General features: G+C 39.5%; 1 protein-coding gene across 26 annotated transcripts in view; it reads left to right on the forward strand.

The window, feature by feature from the left end:
* LOC133568283 (variant surface antigen D-like) overlaps nucleotides 1–9,300 on the forward strand; it is a 64,605-nt gene extending 55,305 nt beyond the window's left edge. For 25 of the 26 annotated variants that reach the window (XM_061920100.1, XM_061920101.1, XM_061920105.1 and 22 more), the window contains 3 exons: nucleotides 4,688–4,705; nucleotides 7,181–7,248; nucleotides 7,337–9,300. In XM_061920100.1, the coding sequence (XP_061776084.1) occupies nucleotides 4,688–4,705; nucleotides 7,181–7,248; nucleotides 7,337–7,411 (161 nt within the window). In that variant the 3' untranslated portion in view covers nucleotides 7,412–9,300. The remainder of the gene's footprint in view (nucleotides 1–4,687; nucleotides 4,706–7,180; nucleotides 7,249–7,336) is intronic. The other variant, XM_061920109.1, reaches the window with a different exon arrangement.
* The last annotated feature ends 12,313 nt before the right edge of the window (nucleotides 9,301–21,613 follow it).

The following is a 21,613-nucleotide window of genomic DNA, read 5'->3' on the forward strand; positions in this document are numbered from 1 at the left end:
GGTTCAGCGCCCACATAAGGGCAAGGAAAAACTCACAACCCAGTGGGACGTCGATGAGAATCCCCCTTTAGGGGAGACCGGATGCAATCGAAGTTGAGTAGGTCTGACATAATTTTGTGGAAGTATAAGTTCATAGTGGTTCCAACATAATTGTGGGAGTCTAGTCCACAGTGGATCTAACATAATAGTGAGAATCCAGTCCATAGTGGGTCTAGCAGGAGAACATCCCGAGCGGAGACGGATCAGCAGCTGCAGAGATACCCCCAACCGATGCACAGGCGAGTGGCCCCCCTCGGGTCCCGACTCTGGACAGCCAACAGTTCATCCATGGCCATCCTGTGCTCCCTACCCACCCCCATGAGGGAGAGGGGGGCAGAGGAGATCAATTGGTCTTAAAAAGGAGGTCTATTTAAAGGCTAGAGAATACAAATGAGTTTTAAGATGGGACTTAAATGGTTCTACTGAGGTAGCATCTCTAACTGTTACTGGGAGACCATTCCAATGTACTGGAGCCCGAATTGAAAACGCTCTATAGCCCCCAGAGTTTTTTGGGGTTCTGGGAATCACTAATAAGATGAAGTTCTTTGAACAAAGATTTCTTGCCGGGACATATGGTACAATATAATTGGCAAGACAGGCTGGACCTAGACCGTGTAGTATTTTATACGTCGGTATAAAATAAAACCTTAAAGTCACATCTTAAGTGCACAGGAATCCAGTGCAGGTGAGCCAGTACAGGCGTAATATGATCAAACTTTCTTGTTCTTGTCAAAAGTCTAACAGCCGCATTTTGTACCAACTGTAATTTTTTAATGCTAGACATGGGGAGACCCAACAGTAATACGTTACAGTAATCGAGACAAGACGTAACAAACGCATGAATAATGATCTCAGCATTGCTAGTGGACAAAATGGAACACATTTTAGTGATATCACGAAGATTAAAGAAGGCCGTTTTAGTGACTCACACGAGAGAGTTGGGTCGAAGATAATACCCAAATTCTTTACAGAGTCGCCTTGTTTAATTGTTTGGTTGTCAAATAGTATTATTAAATAGATGTCGGTGTCCAGCACCGATAATCAGCATTTCCGTTGGCGTTGAGCTGCAAAAAGTTAGCGGACATCCATTGTTTAATTTCATTAAGACACGCCTCCAGCTGACTACAATCCGGTGTGTTGGTCAGCTCTAGGGGCATGTAGAGTTGGGTGTCATCAGCATAACAGTGAAAGCTAACACCGTAGTTGCGTATGATGTCACCTAGCGGCAGCATGTAGATCCTACAGAGTGCAGGGCCAAGAACCGAACCCTGGGGAACTCCACGTTACCTAACATAGTCCGAGGTCTCATTGTTATGGGAGACGCACTGCATCCTGTCAGTAAGATAAGAGTTAAACCAAGACAAGGCTAAGTCGGACATACCAATTCGTGTTTTGATACGCTCTAATAAAATATTATGATCGACGGTATCGAATGCAGTGCTGAGATCCAGAAGCAGCAACATAGATGACGCATCAGATCTATCTATCCATCTATCTATCTATCTATCTATCCATCTATCTATCTATCTATCTATTGTTATCAAAAGATCATTAGTAATTTTTGCGATGGCTATCTCCGTAGAGTGATTTGCCCTGAAACCGGATTGAAAGGGTTCACATAGATTGTTAGACGCTAAGTGTTCATTTAGCTGCAGTGCAACAAATATTTCGAGGATTATCGAAATAAAGGAGAGGTGTCGGTAGTTTACCATGAGGTCAGGATCGAGGTCAGGTCTTTTGAGCAGAGGATGAATAACCACTTTTTTGAATGCTAGGTGAACAATGCCAGAGGAAAGTGATACGTTTATAATATTTAACACTGATGGACCTAATAATACAAAAAGTTCCTTGATAAGTTTCCTAGAAAGTGGGTTAAGTAAACATGTTGTTTGTTTTATCCCATTTACATGTAACAATTCCTCTAATGTTATTTCATCAAAAAAAGAGAGACTATTTTGGAGGGCAGTATCCGTCGTATATACAATCGTATCTGTGTTAATAGAACCCAGTTGTAGCTGGGATGCGTTGTCTTTAATCTCCTTTCCAATCAGTTCAATTTTTTTTTATTAAAGAAATTCATAAAGTCATCTGCTGAGTGGGTGGAGCTACTGGGAGGAGTGCCTTGTTGAGTTAGCGATGCTACTGTGCTAAACAAAAATGTAAGATTGTTTTTGTTGAGGCGGATGAGATTTGAGTACTATTTAGAATTAGTTAAGGTAAACATGTGTTTATAAGTTATTAAACTATCACTCCATGTTTGATGGAAAACCAGCTTTCTACATGATAATTTATGAGCTCTAGTTTCTTTTGTCAACTAAGGAGTACGCCTTTTTGGAGCCTTTTTTAACTTCAGCGGTGCTATACTATCAATGGTTTCGCGCGGGGCGTCGTTAAAGTTGTTAGTGAGGTTATAAATAGAGCCCATATAATTTGGGAATGGTGCCATTACCGAAGGTAGTAGGCCAGCAAGAGTCATCGTTATGTGAAGTGACGTGAATTATATTTATATAGCGCTTTTCTCTAGTGACTCAAAGCGCTTTACATAGTGAAACCCAATATCTAAGTTACATTTTTTTAAACCAGTGTGGGTGGCACTGGGAGCAGGAGGGTAAAGTGTCTTGCCCAAGGACACAACGGCAGTGACTAGGATGGCGGAAGCGGGAATCGAACCTGCAACCCTCAAGTTGCTGGCACGGCCGCTCTACCAACCGAGCTATGCCGCAACATTAATGACAGCATTAATGTTGCGGCTGCTAAAGCAGTTATTATTAGCTTGTTGACAATGAGTCAGAACTTCGAATTTTATAAGGTAATGATCGGACATTACTTTAGTACACGGGAGTATCATAACTTTGGAGGTGGTGACACCCCTGACAAGCACTAGATCTATCGTAATACCGTTGCAATGTGTGGGTTAATTTATTATTTGTGTAAGACCACAGCTATCATTTATAGTCTGTTTCATATGGATTTTAAAGTCCCCCATTATAACTATATTGTCGGCGTGCATCAGTAGATCAGCGAATCAAATAACCTTTTAAGAGGATATAAACTTTTATTTCTCGTTACTGTAGAAGTGTTTGTACCACTGAACTGTAATTGGAAGGTAAATAACTGTGTTATCCTAAATAAACAAGAAATAAAATGGACGCATTTCTGTGAGCAAAAATGTTTACCTAAATAAATATTGTACATCTTTAAGGGCATTTTTTGGCTTGAATGTCCAGGATGAGTGAAGTGTGTGGGTGGTAGAACAGTTCAAATCGGGTGAGAAATGTAGTTGTTCATTTTAGAAAATCCCCATTAATATCAGTTGGAATTTAAAGGGAATTTGGGGAAAACCGAGAATTGTGTGGAATATGTGACCAAGCACAATTGCCCTGACTTAAGTGAATGGGTTGGCCTTGGCGTTAAAATTGTAGCAATGAATAGATATCAGGTGAAATTTGGGAAATTTTCCGTCATAAAAAATAAATAACCTGATTTACCTGACAAAGAGGAACGCATTGATGATGGAACGGTTGAAATTGGATGAAAAATTTGGACAAGTAATCAAAAAGAAAAGGGTGGACATACTGCAATTGAAAAGCAAGAATTCCTGGAAATCAGGGAACACTTATCCAGGATGAGTGAACTATGTGGATGGTGGAACGGTTTGAATAAGGTGAGAAGTGTGGGAATTGTGATCATTTTAAATGGGAAAATTTGTCATGGAAAACCAAGAATGTGGAAGTTTTGTGAAGATTTAAAAACATGGTTTTCCGCGTACATGTAATTTAACTTCGTTCCACTCTTTTACTGCCCCCTGTATTTCGGCATATATCCTCAAATAACGAGATCGCTGCGTCCCGTGTTGCTTCAGTGAGCTGAGGTGGTCTTCCGGCTTGTTTTTTACTAAGGTCAGGTCTGCTGCAGCTATTTTTCCATCTTCTTAGAAGGTTCCTTCAGCTTTTCACTGATTTGTTTTGGCGTGTGTACTGCATGTAGATCCACTAGGTTGTCGACTGTTTTTACACAGACGCGGGTGTTATGGAGTCTCCGCTTTTATGTCCGGCTTTACCGTGTTTTCCCTTAAATACATTCAAAAAGTATGCCCTACTTCTCGTAGCTTTGCGTATCGAAATGCAGCTTGTAAAAGCTTTAAACTACCAACTACTTTAAACACTAGGGCTGTGTAAAAACATTGCAAAAGTATTCCAGTTCCACTAATCAGTGTCCCAGCATACACATTGCTCAGAAAAGTTCCTCCAACTCAAAGGTTCCAATCATTCTTTGTCCTCTCAAGTGTCAGGTATTTTTTTCAATTGCAATACACAAGAAATGAGTAAAACTACTTGTACCCGCATACTGTCATGGCGGCTGTTGTGTGGGAATGAACGTTTTAGAAATTCTCTTCTACCGATCAGCATTTGGCAGCACAGCCTGCCCCAAAGTACCTAGTGGCTGGTAGAAACCCGACGCTTCAATGGTGCAACCCGTTTACCTTAGTATTTTTTGGTGGAAACACGAGGCGGTATTTTGGTTTAGTTCCTGAAAAAGGGCCTCATGTCAGGGTTTATTTGGAAATGAACAAACCTAACTAACAACTGTATTGCTTGAACTTGGATAAGAACACAAATAATGTTGTTTCCTGTTGTAATTCTTCTAGGTCCTTTCAACGTTTCAGGTAATCTCCCATGCCACTACACTTTCTTTACCTTTAAAGGAAACAAATCAATCCGGGATTCTGAATTATAAATCATATTGAGATTATACTATATAGTCACTATCAAGCGATGTTATTACTATTTTATCATAAATGTTACATATAAATTCACATTGCTATTGAGTTGTTTTTAGCAAATACATTGTCTACTACACAACCTCACGTATTGTACTATGTGCTTTTTTTTATTATCTGTTTCAAATACTCTATTGGTACAATACTCTATACCAGGGGTCACCAACCTTTTTGAAACCAAGAGCTACTTCTTGGGTATTGATTAATGCGAAGGGCTAGCAGTTTGATACACACTTAAATAAATTGCCAGAAATAGCCAATTTGCTCAATTTACCTTTAATAAATAAATATATATAAATATATATATATATATATATATATATATATATATATATATATATATATATATATAAAATGGATGTTTCTGTCTGTCATTCCGTCGTATATATTTTTTTCCTTTTACGGGAGGTTCTTCGTAGAGAATAAATGATGAAAAAAACACTTAATTGAAGGGTTTAAAAGAGGAGAAAACAGGAAAAAAATGAAAATCAAATTGTGAAACATAGTTTATCTTTAATTTCAACTCTTTAAAATTCAGAATTCAACCGAAAAAAAAAGAGAAAAAGATAGCTAATTCGAATCTTTTTGAAAAAATTAAAAGAATTTATGTAACATCATTAGTCATTTTTCCTGATTAAGATTAATTTTAAAATTTTGATGACACGTTTTAAAAAGGTCAAAATCCAATCTGCATTTTGTTAGAATATATAAAAAAAATTGGACCAAGCTATATTTCTAACAAAGACCAATCATTATTTCTTCTAGATTTTCCAGAACAAAAATTTTAAAAGAAATTCAAAAGACTTTGAAATAAGATTTAAATTGTATTCTAAAGATTTTCTAGATTTGCCAGAATAATTTTTCTGAATTTTAATCATAATAAGTTTGAGTAAATATTTCACAAATATTCTTCGTCAAAAAAACAGAAGCTAAAATGAAGAATTAAATTAAAATGTATTTATTATTCTTTACATAAAAAAAAATAATTTACTTGAACATTGATTTAAATAGTCAGGAAAGAAGAGGAAGGAAATTAAAAGGTAAAAATGTGTTTAAAAATCCTAAAATCATTTTAAGGTTGTATTTTCTCTCTAAAATTGTCTTTGCTATTTGAGCTATTTTTAGAACAGTCCAGCGGGCGACTCATCTGGTCCTTACGGGCTACCTGGTGCCCGCGGGCACCGGGTTGGTGACCCCTGATCTATATACTCAAATGTAACAAGGAAGTAAAATGCAATTGATCAAGCAAATCTACTTAGTTCTCCACACGTTGCACCACTAGGTCTCAGCAATACATCATCTACCACAGAAACATGGAATTAAGGTGTACACAAATGAGTTAAAGTGTGTGTCATTACAATGGCACAAATAGGCACAAATAAAAGATACATGGGGAGATCAAGTATGTTGCTTTAGACATAAAACATTTTTATCATTTCAGGTTCGAAGCTTGCAAATTTGTAGCCCACGGTTTGTCACATTATAGAAATAAAATTCCATTCATCCATCCATTTTCTACCGCTTGTCCCTTTTGGGGTGGCGGGGGGTCGCTAGCGCCAATCTTAGCTGCATTCGGGCAGTAAGCAGGATACACCCTGGACAAGTCGCCACCTCATCGCGGAGAAATAAAATTGAACAGCCACATTTGAAAAAAAGAAAGTTATTAAGAAATATTAAACACTGAAACGTTGAGGTTAACAACAAAATGTTTGATTTTTTACATACAAAAAATATATATATGCCGTATCTTTCGGAGTATAAGTTGCTCTGGAGGATAAATCGCACCTGCCGAAAATGCATAATAAAGAAGGCAAACAACATATATAAGTCGCACTGGAGTATAAGTCGCATTTTTTGGGAAAATGTATTTGATAAAACACAACATTAAGAATAAACATTTGAAAGGCAATTTAAAATAAATAAAGAATAGTGAACAACAGGCTGAATAAGTGTACGTTATATGAGGCATAAATAACCAACTGAGAAGGTGCCTGGTATGTTAACCTAACATATTATTGTAAGAGTCATTCAAATAACTATAACAATCTATACGTTTACCAAAACAATCTGTCACTCCTAATCGCTAAATCCCATGAAATCTTATACGTCTAGTCTCTTACGTGAATGAGCTAAATAATATTTTTTGATATTTTATGGTAATGTGTTAATAATTTCACACATAAGTCGCTCCTGAGTATCAGTCGCACTCCTGGCCAAACTATGAAAAATCTGTGACTTATAGTCCAAAAAAATACCGTATATAAAAAAGTACAGGAGGCCAACACCTTTTGAATTTTCAGTATGTATCCCTCAGTGAAAGAAGTTTGATCACCCCTAAACTAAAGTATTATTTCCCAACAGTGCTCACACATTTCAGAGCTCAAGTGATCAGGAACGGTGATTCGAACCTTACCCAAGCTTTCCAAAATGTGAGTACACAAAACAATACACATAGAGTAACACTATGACAACTAACAACATTCATGCTTTCATAATCAAATGCTTTCTCTCCCGCAGTTCTTCGATGAACTGTTAGCACCCATCTGTCCTAACTGCACCTTCGCAATTAATCTGACGCTGACCTCAACCTGACTGGCACTGGGATTTGTCCTGTGAATATAGATTATTTCTGCTACTCTGTGATTTCTAGGAGATAAAGAGATACAGACTGGAGGTGGATGAATCAATCCAAATATAAATATTATCGCTATCAGGGTGGTATTGGTATCATGAGCTCTGTGTCCATTTTGATTTTCACAAATACCTGTGTAATTCTCTGTTTTGTTGTTTACATATACACATGTTAATGCACAGTGAAGAATACAACTATTTTACGGCTGTCAAAATTATTACGTTAATCCATCATCATAATCTGATAAAAAAATGTTAAGGCAATTAACTCATCTGCAAGGCAGAATGACTCAAAATGTCACGCCTGTAGATCATGTTTTGTTTTGGTCATGTTATGTTTTGTTTTTTGCACACTCAGTTCTGTTTTGTCTTCGTCTCCATGCCAACTCTTTGATTTTCACCTTGCCCTCAAGTCACGCCCTTGTCCTCAGCCCTCACACCTGTTTCTGATTATCATAGTCATTATTTAAGCCATTGTTTTTTTGTTTTCGTCCTGGCAACTTCATATACCTATCCTGCACCTACCCATGCTGTTCTGTTTTCTATGCTGTCCATACCACGTAGGTTTTTTGTTGTTTATGCCACAGTGCAAGTTTTGTTATATATGCCACAGTGCACGTTTTTGTTTGTTGTCTATAGTCATGCCATTGTGCTAGTTTTGTTTTATAGCCAAGTTTTCCGCCCTCGAGCGCGCAATTGGTTTGCCTTTTGTTAGTTATAGTGTTTAAATAAACAATATGTACTCACATTGACGTCTTGCTCGTCGAAGAAACAACCCAAATCCAAGTCTCAGTTTGACATAAAATACCCAAAACGTCTCTGGCGGGGCATTTCGAGCAGTTTGTCCTTGTGCAAATGGGCAGTTAATCTGGTAGTTACCGCTGCAGAAACAAACTCCAATGCTCCATTCACATCTCTTGCACATTTCTTGCCCCAAGATGTTAACCAAGCACAAGCAATATTGTTATTATACGCGCTAGCACAAAGGAACTACTTTTAGCGGCGCCGTGATCAGTAATAATTTATCTGCAAATTAATTCCAGATTATAAAGCATGCCGCTAACTTGTATAGTAAAAGGTTGTGGCCATAAACCGAAAAGTTGGTCAACTTTGACATTCAACCTTTAGCCGGAGATGGCGAGAATTACACAAAAAGATGGTCGCTTCTTAAACTTGCAGCTCATCCGCATTATATTTAGGCTTAAAAATAAAAGGTTCTGGATCATCATTTGTCCCAAAGAAGTCGTTTTTGGCTCTTATGAAGTCTGCCATGTTTAGTAGTTGTTATTCTCGAAGGAAATAGCGAACGCTGGGACGTATCTAAAATTATTCTGCAATTGTATGCTTAAAACGACCAAATTACGTAAATATTACAAGCTGTTATTAATGGGCCTGTTACTACTTTACATATATATCTACAGCACGCGGGAACAATGATGGATGTTTTTACAGCGCTTTAAAGGCAAAATAGAGGGAATCCCATTGCCTCTATTGTTAGCTGACTTTTGCTAGCGTTTATTTATGAGTTAGAATGCATAAAAAAGGCAAAACCTAAGGATTGTGAATGACAAACATGATAGGCAAAAGTGCAGTTCTCCTTTAAAGGTGCACGTCAAGTGCATATTTGGTATATCCCTTCTTAACTCTGTTTGCACATGCAATATGAAACATGGTTAATATAGAATGATACTTAATGGGGATTGATTGAAATTTATCTACAGCAACCCTGTGATAAATCTGAAGATTTTTTTTTTAAACATTTGACAGCAGGGAAATGTATAAATGTATTATTTTGTGCTATTGGCTTTATTTTCCTGAATAAAACATTAAATAAAAGGGCAATAATAGAATATTTGTTGTTGTTGCTTCTAGTGTGAGATTGTCCTGTATTGCTATTTTGTTAAAACGTTTACAAATGCGTGTTGATACAAATGTGGTTTTCTTATACAAACCCTGTTTCCAAATGAGTTGGGAAATTGTGTTAGATGTAAATATAAACGGAATACAATGATTTGCAAATCCTTTTCAACCCATATTCAGTTGAATATGCCACTAAGACAACAAATTTGATGTTCAAACTGATAAACTTTTTTTTTTGCAAATAATTAACTTTAGAATTTGATGCCAGCAACACGTGACAAAGAAGTTGGGAAAGGTGGCAATAAATACTGATAAAGTTGAGAAATGCTCATCAAACACTTATTTGGAATATCCCACAGGTGTGCAGGCTAATTGGGAACAGGTGGGTGCCATGATTGGGTATAAAAGCAGCTTCCATGAAATGCTAAGTACTTCACAAACAAGGATGGGGCGAGGGTCACCAATTTGTAAACAAATTGTCTAACAGTTTTCGAACAACATTTCTCAACGAGCTACCGCAAGGAATTTAGGGATTTTACCATCTGCGGTCCGTGAAATCATCAAAAAGGTTCAGAGAATCTGGAGAAATCACTGCACGTAAGAGATGATATTAGGGACTTTTGATCCCTCAGGCGGTACTGCATCAAAAACCGACATCAGTGTGTAAAGGATATCACCACATGCGCTCAGGAACACTTCATAAAACCACTGCCAGTAACTACAGTTGGTTGCTACATCTGTAAGTGAAAGTTAAAACTCTATTATGCAAAGCAAAACCCATTTATCAACAGCACCAAGGAACGCCGCTGGCTTCTGCTGGGCCCGAGCTCATCTAAGATGGACTGATGCGAAGTGGAAAAGTGCTCTGTGGTCTGATGAGTCCACATTTGAAATTATATTTGGAAACTGTGGACGTGGTGTCCTCTGGAAAAAAGAGGAAAATAACCATCTGGATTGTTATAGGAGCAAAGTTCAAAAGCCAGCATCTGTGATGGTATGGGGGTGTATTACTGCCCAATGCATGGGTAACTTACACATCTGTGAAGGCACCATTCATGCTGAAAGGTCCATACAAGTTTTGGAGCGACATATGTTGTCATCCAAGCAACGTTATCATGGACGCCCCTGCTTATTTCAGCAAGACAATCCCAAGCCATGTGTTACAACAGCGTGGTTTCATAGTAAAAGAGTGTGGGTACTGTCCTGGCCCGCCTGCAGAGATCTGTGGCGCATTATGAAGCATAAAATACGACAGCGGAGACCCTGGATTGTTGAACGACTGAAGCTCTACATAAAACAAGAATGGGAAATAATTCCACTTTTAAAGCTTCAACAATTTTTTTCCTCACTTCCTAAACGTTTATTGAGTGTTGTTAAAAGAAAAGGTGATGTAACACAGTGGTGAACATGCCCTTTCCCAACTACTTTGGCACATGTTGCAGCCATGAAATTCTAAGTTAATTATTATTTGCAAAAAAAAATAACGTTTATGAGTTTGAACATAAAATATCTTGTCTTTGAAGTGCATTCAACTGAATATGGGTTGAAAATGATTTGCAAATCATTGTATTCCATTTATATTTACATCCAATACAATTTCCCAACTCATATGGAAACGGGGTTTGTACAAAAAGTGCTCCTCTTTGTGTTATTGTGACTATGATCAGGATCAATGTGTGTGACAATCATTGGTACATTAATTAATTAACTGAAGGCCAAAATCACAACATCCTCAAGTTTCACTATTGTGTGCACTCCTGTAATTTCTCAGAATGTCCACTTGGCGTCAGTGTTGAATAAGAGTTCCTTGGAGGAGGAAAGAAAAGCGCGTCATCCTCTGAAGTGAACCATGCAAGTGCTGCCAATATATCTCTGCCAACACAATTTCGTCAATATTAGCACAGTATTCCATCCATCCATTTTCTACCGCTTATTCCCTTTCGGGGTCGCGGGGGGCGCTGGCGCCTATCTCAGCTACAATCGGGCGGAAGGCGGGGTACACCCTGGACAAGTCGCCACCTCATCGCAGGGCCAACACATATAGACAGACAACACTCACACTCACATTCACACACTAGGGCCAATTTAGTGTTGCCAATCAACCTATCCCCAGGTGCAGTATTTTTATTTTTTATTTTTTTTATTCTAATCTGATCCAATCTACTTCATTTATACAGCACATTAAAAAAAACATTGTAAGTTTCACAAAGTGCTGCACAAAAGTTAAGACAAACATACAAGAAGACTCAGTAATATAAAACATTTTAGTATAAAAGAGTACATCAAATACATCAGAGAAAATAAAATATACTAAAATCACAACTCTCATGCTGGTTTAAAAGCCAAATAGTAAAAATACGTTTTTAGACTTGATTTAAAAGTCAGTAAAGAGAGAGCCGTCCAAATAACAAAAGTTTTGGAGCCACAACAGAAAATGCATGATCACCTCTGGATTTGGCCCTGCGATGAGGTGGCGACTTGTACAGGGTGTACCCCGCCTTCCGCCCGATTGTAGCTGAGATAGGCGCCAGCGCCCCCCGCGACCCCGAAAGGGAATAAGCGGTAGAAAATGGATGGATGGATGGACCTCTGGATTTTAAACGGGATTTCGGGACGACAGGAAGAAACTGATCAGCTGACCTTAGAGACCTTGTGCTAGTGTACATATTTAAAAGGTTTGACATATATTGTGGCGCTAATCCCTTAAGCGATTTAAAAACAAACAATATTTTAAAATTAATTATAAAATGAACTGGGAAGCTCGTGAAGGGACTCTAAAATGTGTTCATGTTTTTTAGTGGCAGTTAAAAGGCGAGCAGCAGCATTTTGGACTAACTGCAATGGAGCGATTGAGGCCTGCTTCATACCAACGAAGAGGGAGTTGCAGTATAGTCCAAACCTGATGAAATAAAAGCATGGATTACCCGTTCAAAGTCATTAAAAGATACAACTGATTTAAGTTTTGGTAAAAGTCTTAGATGATAAAATCTCGAACCTCCTGCTCCAATTTTAAAATCACAATCTCTGACAAACTTAAATCCAAGGTATGTGACTGTTGGTTTTAAATACGGAATCAGGGGGTCCAGGTCACAGGGGGAGCATTCTGTTTGACTTTTGAGTCAAATAAAATAATTTCCGTCTTGTTACCATTTAAATTTAGAAAGTTTAAAGCCAACCATGCTTTTATGTCCTCAAGACCATTTAAAAGTGATTTTAAACTTCTGTCACTTTTGTTTTTAAAACTAGTTTAAAATAGATCCCCATTATGTGCTTCTAAAGCAGCAACCAGTCTCCCTTAACAATACATACACAAGTTATTTCAGAACAGTACAGTACTCTGACGTCATCCATTAAAAAGCTGGTCATATATAAAATACAATGAAACAAATGTAATCACAATCAAAACATGTTGTGTAGTATCACCCACCTCGAATGTTCCAATCAGTCACCAACTTGCTTGCTGTTAACTGTGGAAGTTTCAACCTTACCATCCATCCATCCATCCATCCATGTTCTACCGCTTGTCCCCCTTGGGGTCTAGGGGGGCACTGGAGCCCATCCCAGCTGCACCTGGGCGGAAGACGGGGTACATCCCGGAAAAGTCGCCACCTCATCACAACATTCACACTCACATTCACACACTAGGGACCATTTAGTGTTGCCAATCAACCTATCCCCAGGTGCATGTCTTTGGTGGTGGGAGGAAGCCGGAGTACCCGGAGGGAACCCACGCATTCACGGGGGAGGACATGCAAACTCCACACAGAAAGATCCTGAGCCCGGGATTGAACTCAGGACTACAATACCTTCGTATTGTGAGGCACATGCACTAACCCCTGTTTCACCGTGCTGCCCTATTAGCAATGTCAATGATTATTAACATGATGTATCCCCTAACTTTCTGTGTGTTTAATAACATGAGTCCAAATTGACAAGTTTTGTTGTTGATGATGCTAAGTATCTACAGAATAAAACACATGATGTTAGTACATCAATTGAGGGAAATAGAGGGGACACACACATTTAATGGCAGCACAGAAATATGCTGAAATATGATGTATCCTCTATTAACTTTTTTGGTGATTAATAACATGAGTCCAAATTCACAAGGTTTGTTGATGATGCTAAGTATCTACAGAATAAAACACCCAATGTTAGTACATTGTTCATCCATGCGGACTGGACACTGGCCGAGAGTGGAGTCGGCTGTCTTGGTTGCTTTGTTGGGTCTGCTCCTGTCTCTGGCCATGCTCCCTCCACCCCAGCGGACGATGGCGTGGAACACCACAGAGGCCACCACAGTGGATATGTTTCTTTTACTTTTTATTCATAGCTGTATGTAGACGTGTCTGGTTGTATATGCTGCTTTAATGTCTTTAATGTCCTCTGTGTTCTTTGATGTTTGATGTTTCCCTCTTACACACATGTAAGAGGGATGTGTTCTATGGCTATGAGTTGTTTTTTTCCCTTGGCCTCAGTCTGCACCCCCCCTCCAGGGCCCAGGCTAAGACCGTTTTTTTTATTTTAGTTTTACCTGTATCTCATCTTCTTTGTAAGGGGGCTGGAAGCCGGCAGACCCGTCAGCGATCCTGTTCTGTCTCCCTGTAATGTTTGTCTGATCTTGAATGGGATTGTGCTGAAAATGTTAATTTTCCTGGAGGAACTCTCCTGATGGAATAAATAAAGTACTATCTAATCTAATCTAATCTAATCAACTGATCAACTGAAATAGGCGGGGAGGGCTTGATCGTTTGAAACGTTCATTAGTAGATTGCACAGTACAGTACATATTCCGTACAATTGTCCACTAAATGATAACACACAAATAAGTTTTTAAGTCGGGGTCCACATTAATCAATTCATGGAGATACATTTAAGGGCAGCACAGAAATACGCTGAAATATCATTGTGAATGTCTCTGTGGACCAACAGAATCTGCGGAACCCGAAGTCCAGGTTCAAACAAGTCTTTTTATTTTTCTCTAATATTGTGCACTGGTCTCTCTCACTCGCGGCCTCCTGCTCGCTCGTGTGTTTGCTCCTCTCTCCCCCTCATGGCCTCGGACGCTGCTGATAAAGGAGACAGGTGATTAGATAATTAAGCCCAGCTGGGCCGTCTACTCACCTGTCAGCTGGTCTTCGAAGCTGGGCCACACACACTCCTTTCCTGCAGGAGGCGCGCCGTCCACGCACCCCTCCACAATTATGTATCCCCTACTAACTATTTTTTTGTGATTAATAACATAAGTCAAGGCTTCACGGTGGGACAGGGGTTAGTGCGTCTGCCTCACAATACGAAGGTCCTGCCGTCCTGGGTTCAATCCCAGGCTCGTGATCTTTCTGTGTGGGCTTTGCATGTTCTCCCCGGGAATGCGTGGGTTCTCTCCGAGTACTCCGGATTCCTCCCACTTCCAAAGACATGCACCTGGGGATAGGTTGATTGGCAACACTAAATGGTCCCTAGTGTGTGAATGTGAGTGTGAATGTTGTCTGTCTATCTGTGTTGGCCCTGTGATGAGGTGGCGACTTGTCCAGGGTGTACTACGCCTTCCGCCCGATTGTAGCTGAGATAGGCACCAGCGCCCCCTGCGACCCCAAAGGGAATTTTAATTTTCCTGAAAGAACTCTCCTGAAGGAATAAATAAAGTACTATCTAATCTAATCTAATCTAAGCAGTAGAAAATGGATGGATGGATGGCACCGCTTCCGGACTGAGGACTGCATGGCCTGTGTTTCCTCATGCTCGATCAGAATTTCGTCAAGAATTTTGAGGAAATCATCAGTAGAAAAGGACGCAAAATAGAATACCAGCAGCCTTACTTCTTGTTCTCTCATTTTTGATCGCTGGGTCTTTTCGGCGTACCAAAATGTGCTGAAATCCATTGGAAGATTTGCCTAAAATCACCACTGCTTCTATTTTGCTGGAAATGTTACCTGTAGACATCATTTTCAGACCCAGAAAAATGAAATAAGTGCCAATGCTGTCAGCATTTCAGGGGCCCTTCAAGAAGGACAATTGAAATAAAAGTGTAAAAAGTTGAAGTACCAATGACAGTCACACACACACTAGGTGTCGCTAAATTATTCTCTGCATTTGAACCATCACCCTTGATCGCCACTGGGAGGTGAGGAGAGCAGTGAGCGGCAGCGGTGGCCACGCCCGGGAATCATTTTTGGTGATTAAACCCAGTGCCCCCGCGATCCCAAAAGGGAATAAGCGGTAGGAAATGGATGGATGGAACATAAGTCAAAATTCACAAGTTTTGTTGTTGATGATGATAAATATCTACAGAATAAAACACATGATAATAGTACTTCAATTGAGGTGAAATAGAGGGGGCGGGGGTGGAGGGACACTTAATGGTAGCACAGAAATATGCGGAAATATTATATATCCCGTATTAACTTTTTTTGTATCCAAATTCACAAGTTTTGTACAATGCCAATACTGTACATATAATCCACATGTTAGTACATAAAATGTGTTTTTTTTGTTTGTTTGTTTTTTAACATGGAATTGAGTATGAGTTTGAGTTCATTTGGAACATGCATGCATACAACATGATGCATAACACATGCATGCATACAACATGATACATCACACATGCATGCATACAACATGATACATCACACATGCATGCATACAACATGATACATCACACATGCATGCATACAACATGATACATCACACATGCATGCATACAACATGATGCATCACACATGCATGCATATAACATGATGCATCACACATGCATAGATACAACATGATGCATCACACATGCATGCATACAACATGATACGGCACACATGCATGCATACAATATGATACATCACATGAATGTGTACAACATGATACATCACATGCATGCATACAAAATGGTGCATCACAGATGCATGCATACAACGTGATGCATCACGGATGCACGCATAAAACATGATACAACACACATGCAAGCATACAACATGATACATCAAACATGCATGCATACAACATGATGCATAACACATGCATGCATACAACATGATACATCACACATGCATGCATACAACATGATACATCACACATGCATGCATACAACATGATACATCACACATGCATGCATACAACATGATACATCACACATGCATGCATACAACATGATACATCACACATGCATGCATACAACATGATACATCACACATGCATGCATACAACATGATACATCACACAAGTATGCATACAACATGATACATCATACATGCAGGCATACAACATGATGCATCACAAATGTATGCATACAACATGATACATCACACATGCATGCATACAACATGATGCATCACACATGCATGCATATAACATGATGCATCACACATGCATAGATACAACATGATGCATCACACATGCATGCATACAACATGATACGTCACACATGCATGCATACAATATGATACATCACATGAATGCGTACAACATGATACATCACATGCATGCATACAAAATGGTGCATCACAGATGCATGCATACAACGTGATGCATCACGGATGCACGCATAAAACATGATAGAACACACATGCAAGCATACAACATGATACATCAAACATGCATGCATACAACATGATACATCACACATGCATGCATACAACATGATACATCACACAAGTATGCATACAACATGATACATTATACATGCAGGCATACAACATGATGCATCACATATGTATGCATACAACATGATACATCACACATGCACGCATACAACATGTTGCATCACACATGCATGCATATAACATGATACATCACACATGCATAGATACAACATGATGCATCACACACGCATGCATACAACATGATACGTCACACATGCATGCATACAATATGATACGTCACATGAATGCGTACAACATGATACATCACATGCATGCATACAAAATGGTGCATCACAGATGCATGCATACAACGTGATGCATCACAGATGCATGCATAAAACATGGTACATCACACATGCATGCATACAACATGAAACATCGCACATGCATGCATACAACATGATAAATCACACATGCATGCATACAACATGATGCATCACACATGCATGCATATAACATGATACATCGCACTTGCATTCATACAATATTATACATCACATGCATGCATACAACATGATACATTACACATGCACACATACAACATGATGCATCACACACGCATGCATACAACATGATACATCGCACATGCATGCATACAGCATGATGCATCAAACATACATGCATAAAACATGATACGTCACACATGCATGCATACAGCATGATACATCAAACAAGTATGCATACAACATTATACATTATACATGCAGGCATACAACATGATGCATCACAAATGTATGCATACAACATTATACATCACACACGCATGCATACAACATGATGCATCACCCATGCATGCATACAATATGATGCATCACAATTTCCAGTTTCTCTATTCAACATGTTCGAAAAGGTGTAGCAAGAGGCAGAGTTTATTTAATCCTACCCTTTTTTCTTTACATAGCCGTTGCCAAAACTTTTGTTCACTTCCTGTTTTCAATATATTAACAATATTGTTATTACAAAAGTAATACCAATAACAATAAATAAATAATTATTGGAGAAGTAAGTTATATATCATATGTTGGGACGAGTGAGATAAATACATTTATTGTTTATCATAGTTCTTCTTCTTTATACTTTGTAAACACTTTAAGTTTGAAGAGTCCCTTGAAGTGGATTATATTAGTACCTTGTTTGATTTCTTTGCTTAATCCATTCCATAATCAAATTCCACATACTGATATACTGAAGGTCTTAAGTGTTGTACGTACGTACAAATGTTTGAAATTACATGTTTCTCCATCCATCCATTTTCTACCGCTTATTCCCTTTCGGGGTCGCATTGGCCCTGGTGTGTGAATGTGAGTGTGAATGTTGTCTGTCTATCTGTGTTGGCCCTGCGATGAGTTGGTGACTTGTCCAGGGTGTACTCCGCCTTCCGCCCGATTGTAGCTGAGATAGGCGCCAGCGCCCCCCGCATTTCTCTAGGATTATATTTAATCTTGAGTCTACTCAATAGTGTTTGTTCCCATTGTATTGATGTTATTTTATCATCTATCAGAAGATGAAATAAATAATAAACCAAATTACAAGATGTTATTAGATTAGATTAGATTAGATAGTACTTTCTTTATTCCGTCAGGAGAGTTCCTTTAGGAAAATAAAAATTTTCAGCACAATCCCATTCAAGATCAGACAATCACTACAGGGAGATAGAACAGGATCGCTGACAGGTCTGCCGGCTTCCAGCGCCCCTTACAAAAAAGATGAGATACAGGTAAACAAGGGGGGGGTAATGGGAGAAAAAAATAGAAGATTAAAATAAAAATAAAAAATCGGTTTTAGCCTGGGCCCTGGAGAGGGGGTGCAGACTGAGGCCAAGGGAAAAAAGCAACTCATAGCCATAGTACACATCCCTCTTACACACGTGTGTAAGAGGGAAATTTCAAACATCAAAGAACACAGAGGGCATTAAAGACATTAAAGCAGCATATACAACCATACACTTCTACATACAGCTATGAATAAAAAGTAAAAGAAACATATCCACTGTGGTGGCCTCTGCAGTCTTCCACGCCATCATCCGCTGGGGTGGAGGGAGCATGGTCAGAGACAGGAGCAGACCCAGCAAAGCAACCAAGACAGACCCATGTATGAATGTAATTTGCAGAAAACCACAAGCTTACCAGCCGCTCTGCAGCATGACACGTATTCAACAGAGAAGCATTTGAATACAAGTACAACACGTCATTTACGGCTGATCAAAAGCATTCATTCAGGTAGGAATGTCACTGAGGAGAGGGGCGTGGCCTGCGCGTTCCCTGCGGGCAGGGCTTGTGCATAGGCCGGCCACGAAGCAGCAGACAGGTGAGCAGATACCTCAGCTGGAGCGAGTTATTTAATCACCTGTTCCCTTCATCAGCAGCATTGGAGATTTTGAGGGAGAGAGATGATGAGAGTGACGGAGAGAGAAAAGACACACACGGCGAGATACAGTGAACAAACTGGAGAGCACTGGACTGATGCAGATGCATGTACTGCGATCAATAAAAGAGTGTAAATCCCTGAAACCGAGTGTGGGGATTCCAGCCAAGCAACGGGGGATCTGGGACAGAGACCTTCCACAGTCACATGTTACACCAACACCATTTTTGACCATCAAAGCATGATCGTAATAATCCACATTTTGTATCATTGACATCACTAATAACACGGAAGTGCCGCCGCTGTCTGAACAATTTTGCACCACACCAGCGTCTCACAATAAAAAGGTCCTGGGTTCTGCATGGAGTTTGCATGTTCTCCCTGTGACTGCGTGGGTTCCCTCCAGAGACATGCACCTGGGGACAGGCTGATTGGCAACATTAAATGCTCCCCACTGTGTGAATGGTGTCTGTCTGTGATAATGATCTGAAGGTGGTGACATTTCCAGGGTGTATCCCGCCTTCCACCAGAATGCAACTGGGATAGGTTCCAGCCACCGCCGCAACCGCGAAATGGAAAAGTGGTGGGAAATGGATGGATGGTGTATAAACTACAACTAAAAAAAACAGTCGTCATGACCGCGACCAAGACCAAGACTGGGAGCATGCAAATGAGTTGTTGAGACATTAGTTTTCTTGATGGAAAAAAATTATAATACTAAATATAGTTCTAAATACACCTACTCAGTGGCCTGATGGTTTGAATGTCCGCCCTGAGATCGGTAGGTTGTGAGTTCAAACCTCGGACGGGTCATACCAAAGACTATAAAAATGGGACTCATTGCCTCCCTGCTTGGCACTCAGCATCAAGGGTTAGAATTGGGGTTAAATCACCATAAATGATTCCCGGGCAAGGCACCACTGCTGCCCACTGCTCCCCTCACTTCCCAGGGGGTGATCAAAGGGATGGGTCAAATGCAGAGGACAAATTTCACCACACCTAGTGTGTGTGTGACAATCATTGGTACTTTAACTTTAACTTGAGCTTTAAATATACTCCAGCTCATAAACTTACAATAAAACATGCTTTTGATTTGTCAAAGTAGTGTAACAAACAGTTCAGGGTGTCCCAAGTTAGGGTTAGGTAAGGAGGAGGAGTTTTGTCCCTCCAGAGTTGCCGTAGGGCTGTGACGTAAGAGGTCTACGAGTGTGGTTGTGAAAGGAGGTGTGTGTGAAGTTTACATTAAAGAAGCGGTGGCTCCCGGACCTGCTCATATGTCTCCCGTTTATTATTTTATTAGATAAGTACACAGTATATGCCAGGCCTGGGCAATTAACTTTTCGATCTGGACCGCCGGACATTCCAAAATAATTTTTTTTAGATCTTCAAGATGGAAAGTGTAGTTGCCATTATGATGTACAGAGATGTTTTCTAATGACTGCATTTAATCTAATGACTGTATATAATCCATTTATGGATTATATACAGTACCAGATACTATGGTCATCTACAAACCCCGTTTCCATATGAGTTGTGAAATTGTGTTGGATGTAAATATAAACAGAATACAAATATTTTCAAATCCTTTTCAACCCATATTTAATTGAATGCACTACAAAGATAAGATATTTGATATTCAAACTCATTAACTTTTTTTTTTTTTGCAAAATATATTTAACTTAGAATTTCATGGCTGCAACACATGCCAAAGTAGTTGGGAAAGGGCATGTTCACCACTGTGTTACATCACCTTTTCTTTTAACAACACTCAATAAACGTTTGGGAACTGAGGAAACTAACTGTTGAAGCTTTGAAAGTGGAATTCTTTCCCATTCATGTTGTATGTACAGCTTCAGTTGTTCAACAGTGCGGGGTCTCCACTGTCGTATTTTACGCTTCATAATGCGCCACACATTTTTGATGGGAGACAGGTCTGGACTGCGGGCAGGCCAGGAAAGTACCCGCACTCTTTTTCTTAGAAGCCACGCTGTTGTAACACTTGGCTTGGCATTGTCTTGCTGAAATAAGCAGGGGCGTCCATGATAACGTTGCTTGGATGACAACATAAGTTGCTCCAAAACATGTATGTACCTTTCAGCATTAATGGTGCCTTCACAGATGTGTAAGTTACCCATGCCTTGAGCACTAATGCACCCCCATACCATCACAGATCCTGGCTTTTAAACTTTGCGCCTATAACAATCTGGATGGCTATTTTCCTCTTTGTTCTGGAGGACACCACGTCCACAGTTTCCAAATATAATTTGAAATGTGGACTCGTCAAACCACAGAACATTTTTCCCCTTTGCAT

This window comes from Nerophis ophidion, linkage group LG14 (genome assembly GCF_033978795.1).
Source record: "Nerophis ophidion isolate RoL-2023_Sa linkage group LG14, RoL_Noph_v1.0, whole genome shotgun sequence".
Classification (NCBI taxonomy): domain Eukaryota; kingdom Metazoa; phylum Chordata; class Actinopteri; order Syngnathiformes; family Syngnathidae; genus Nerophis; species Nerophis ophidion.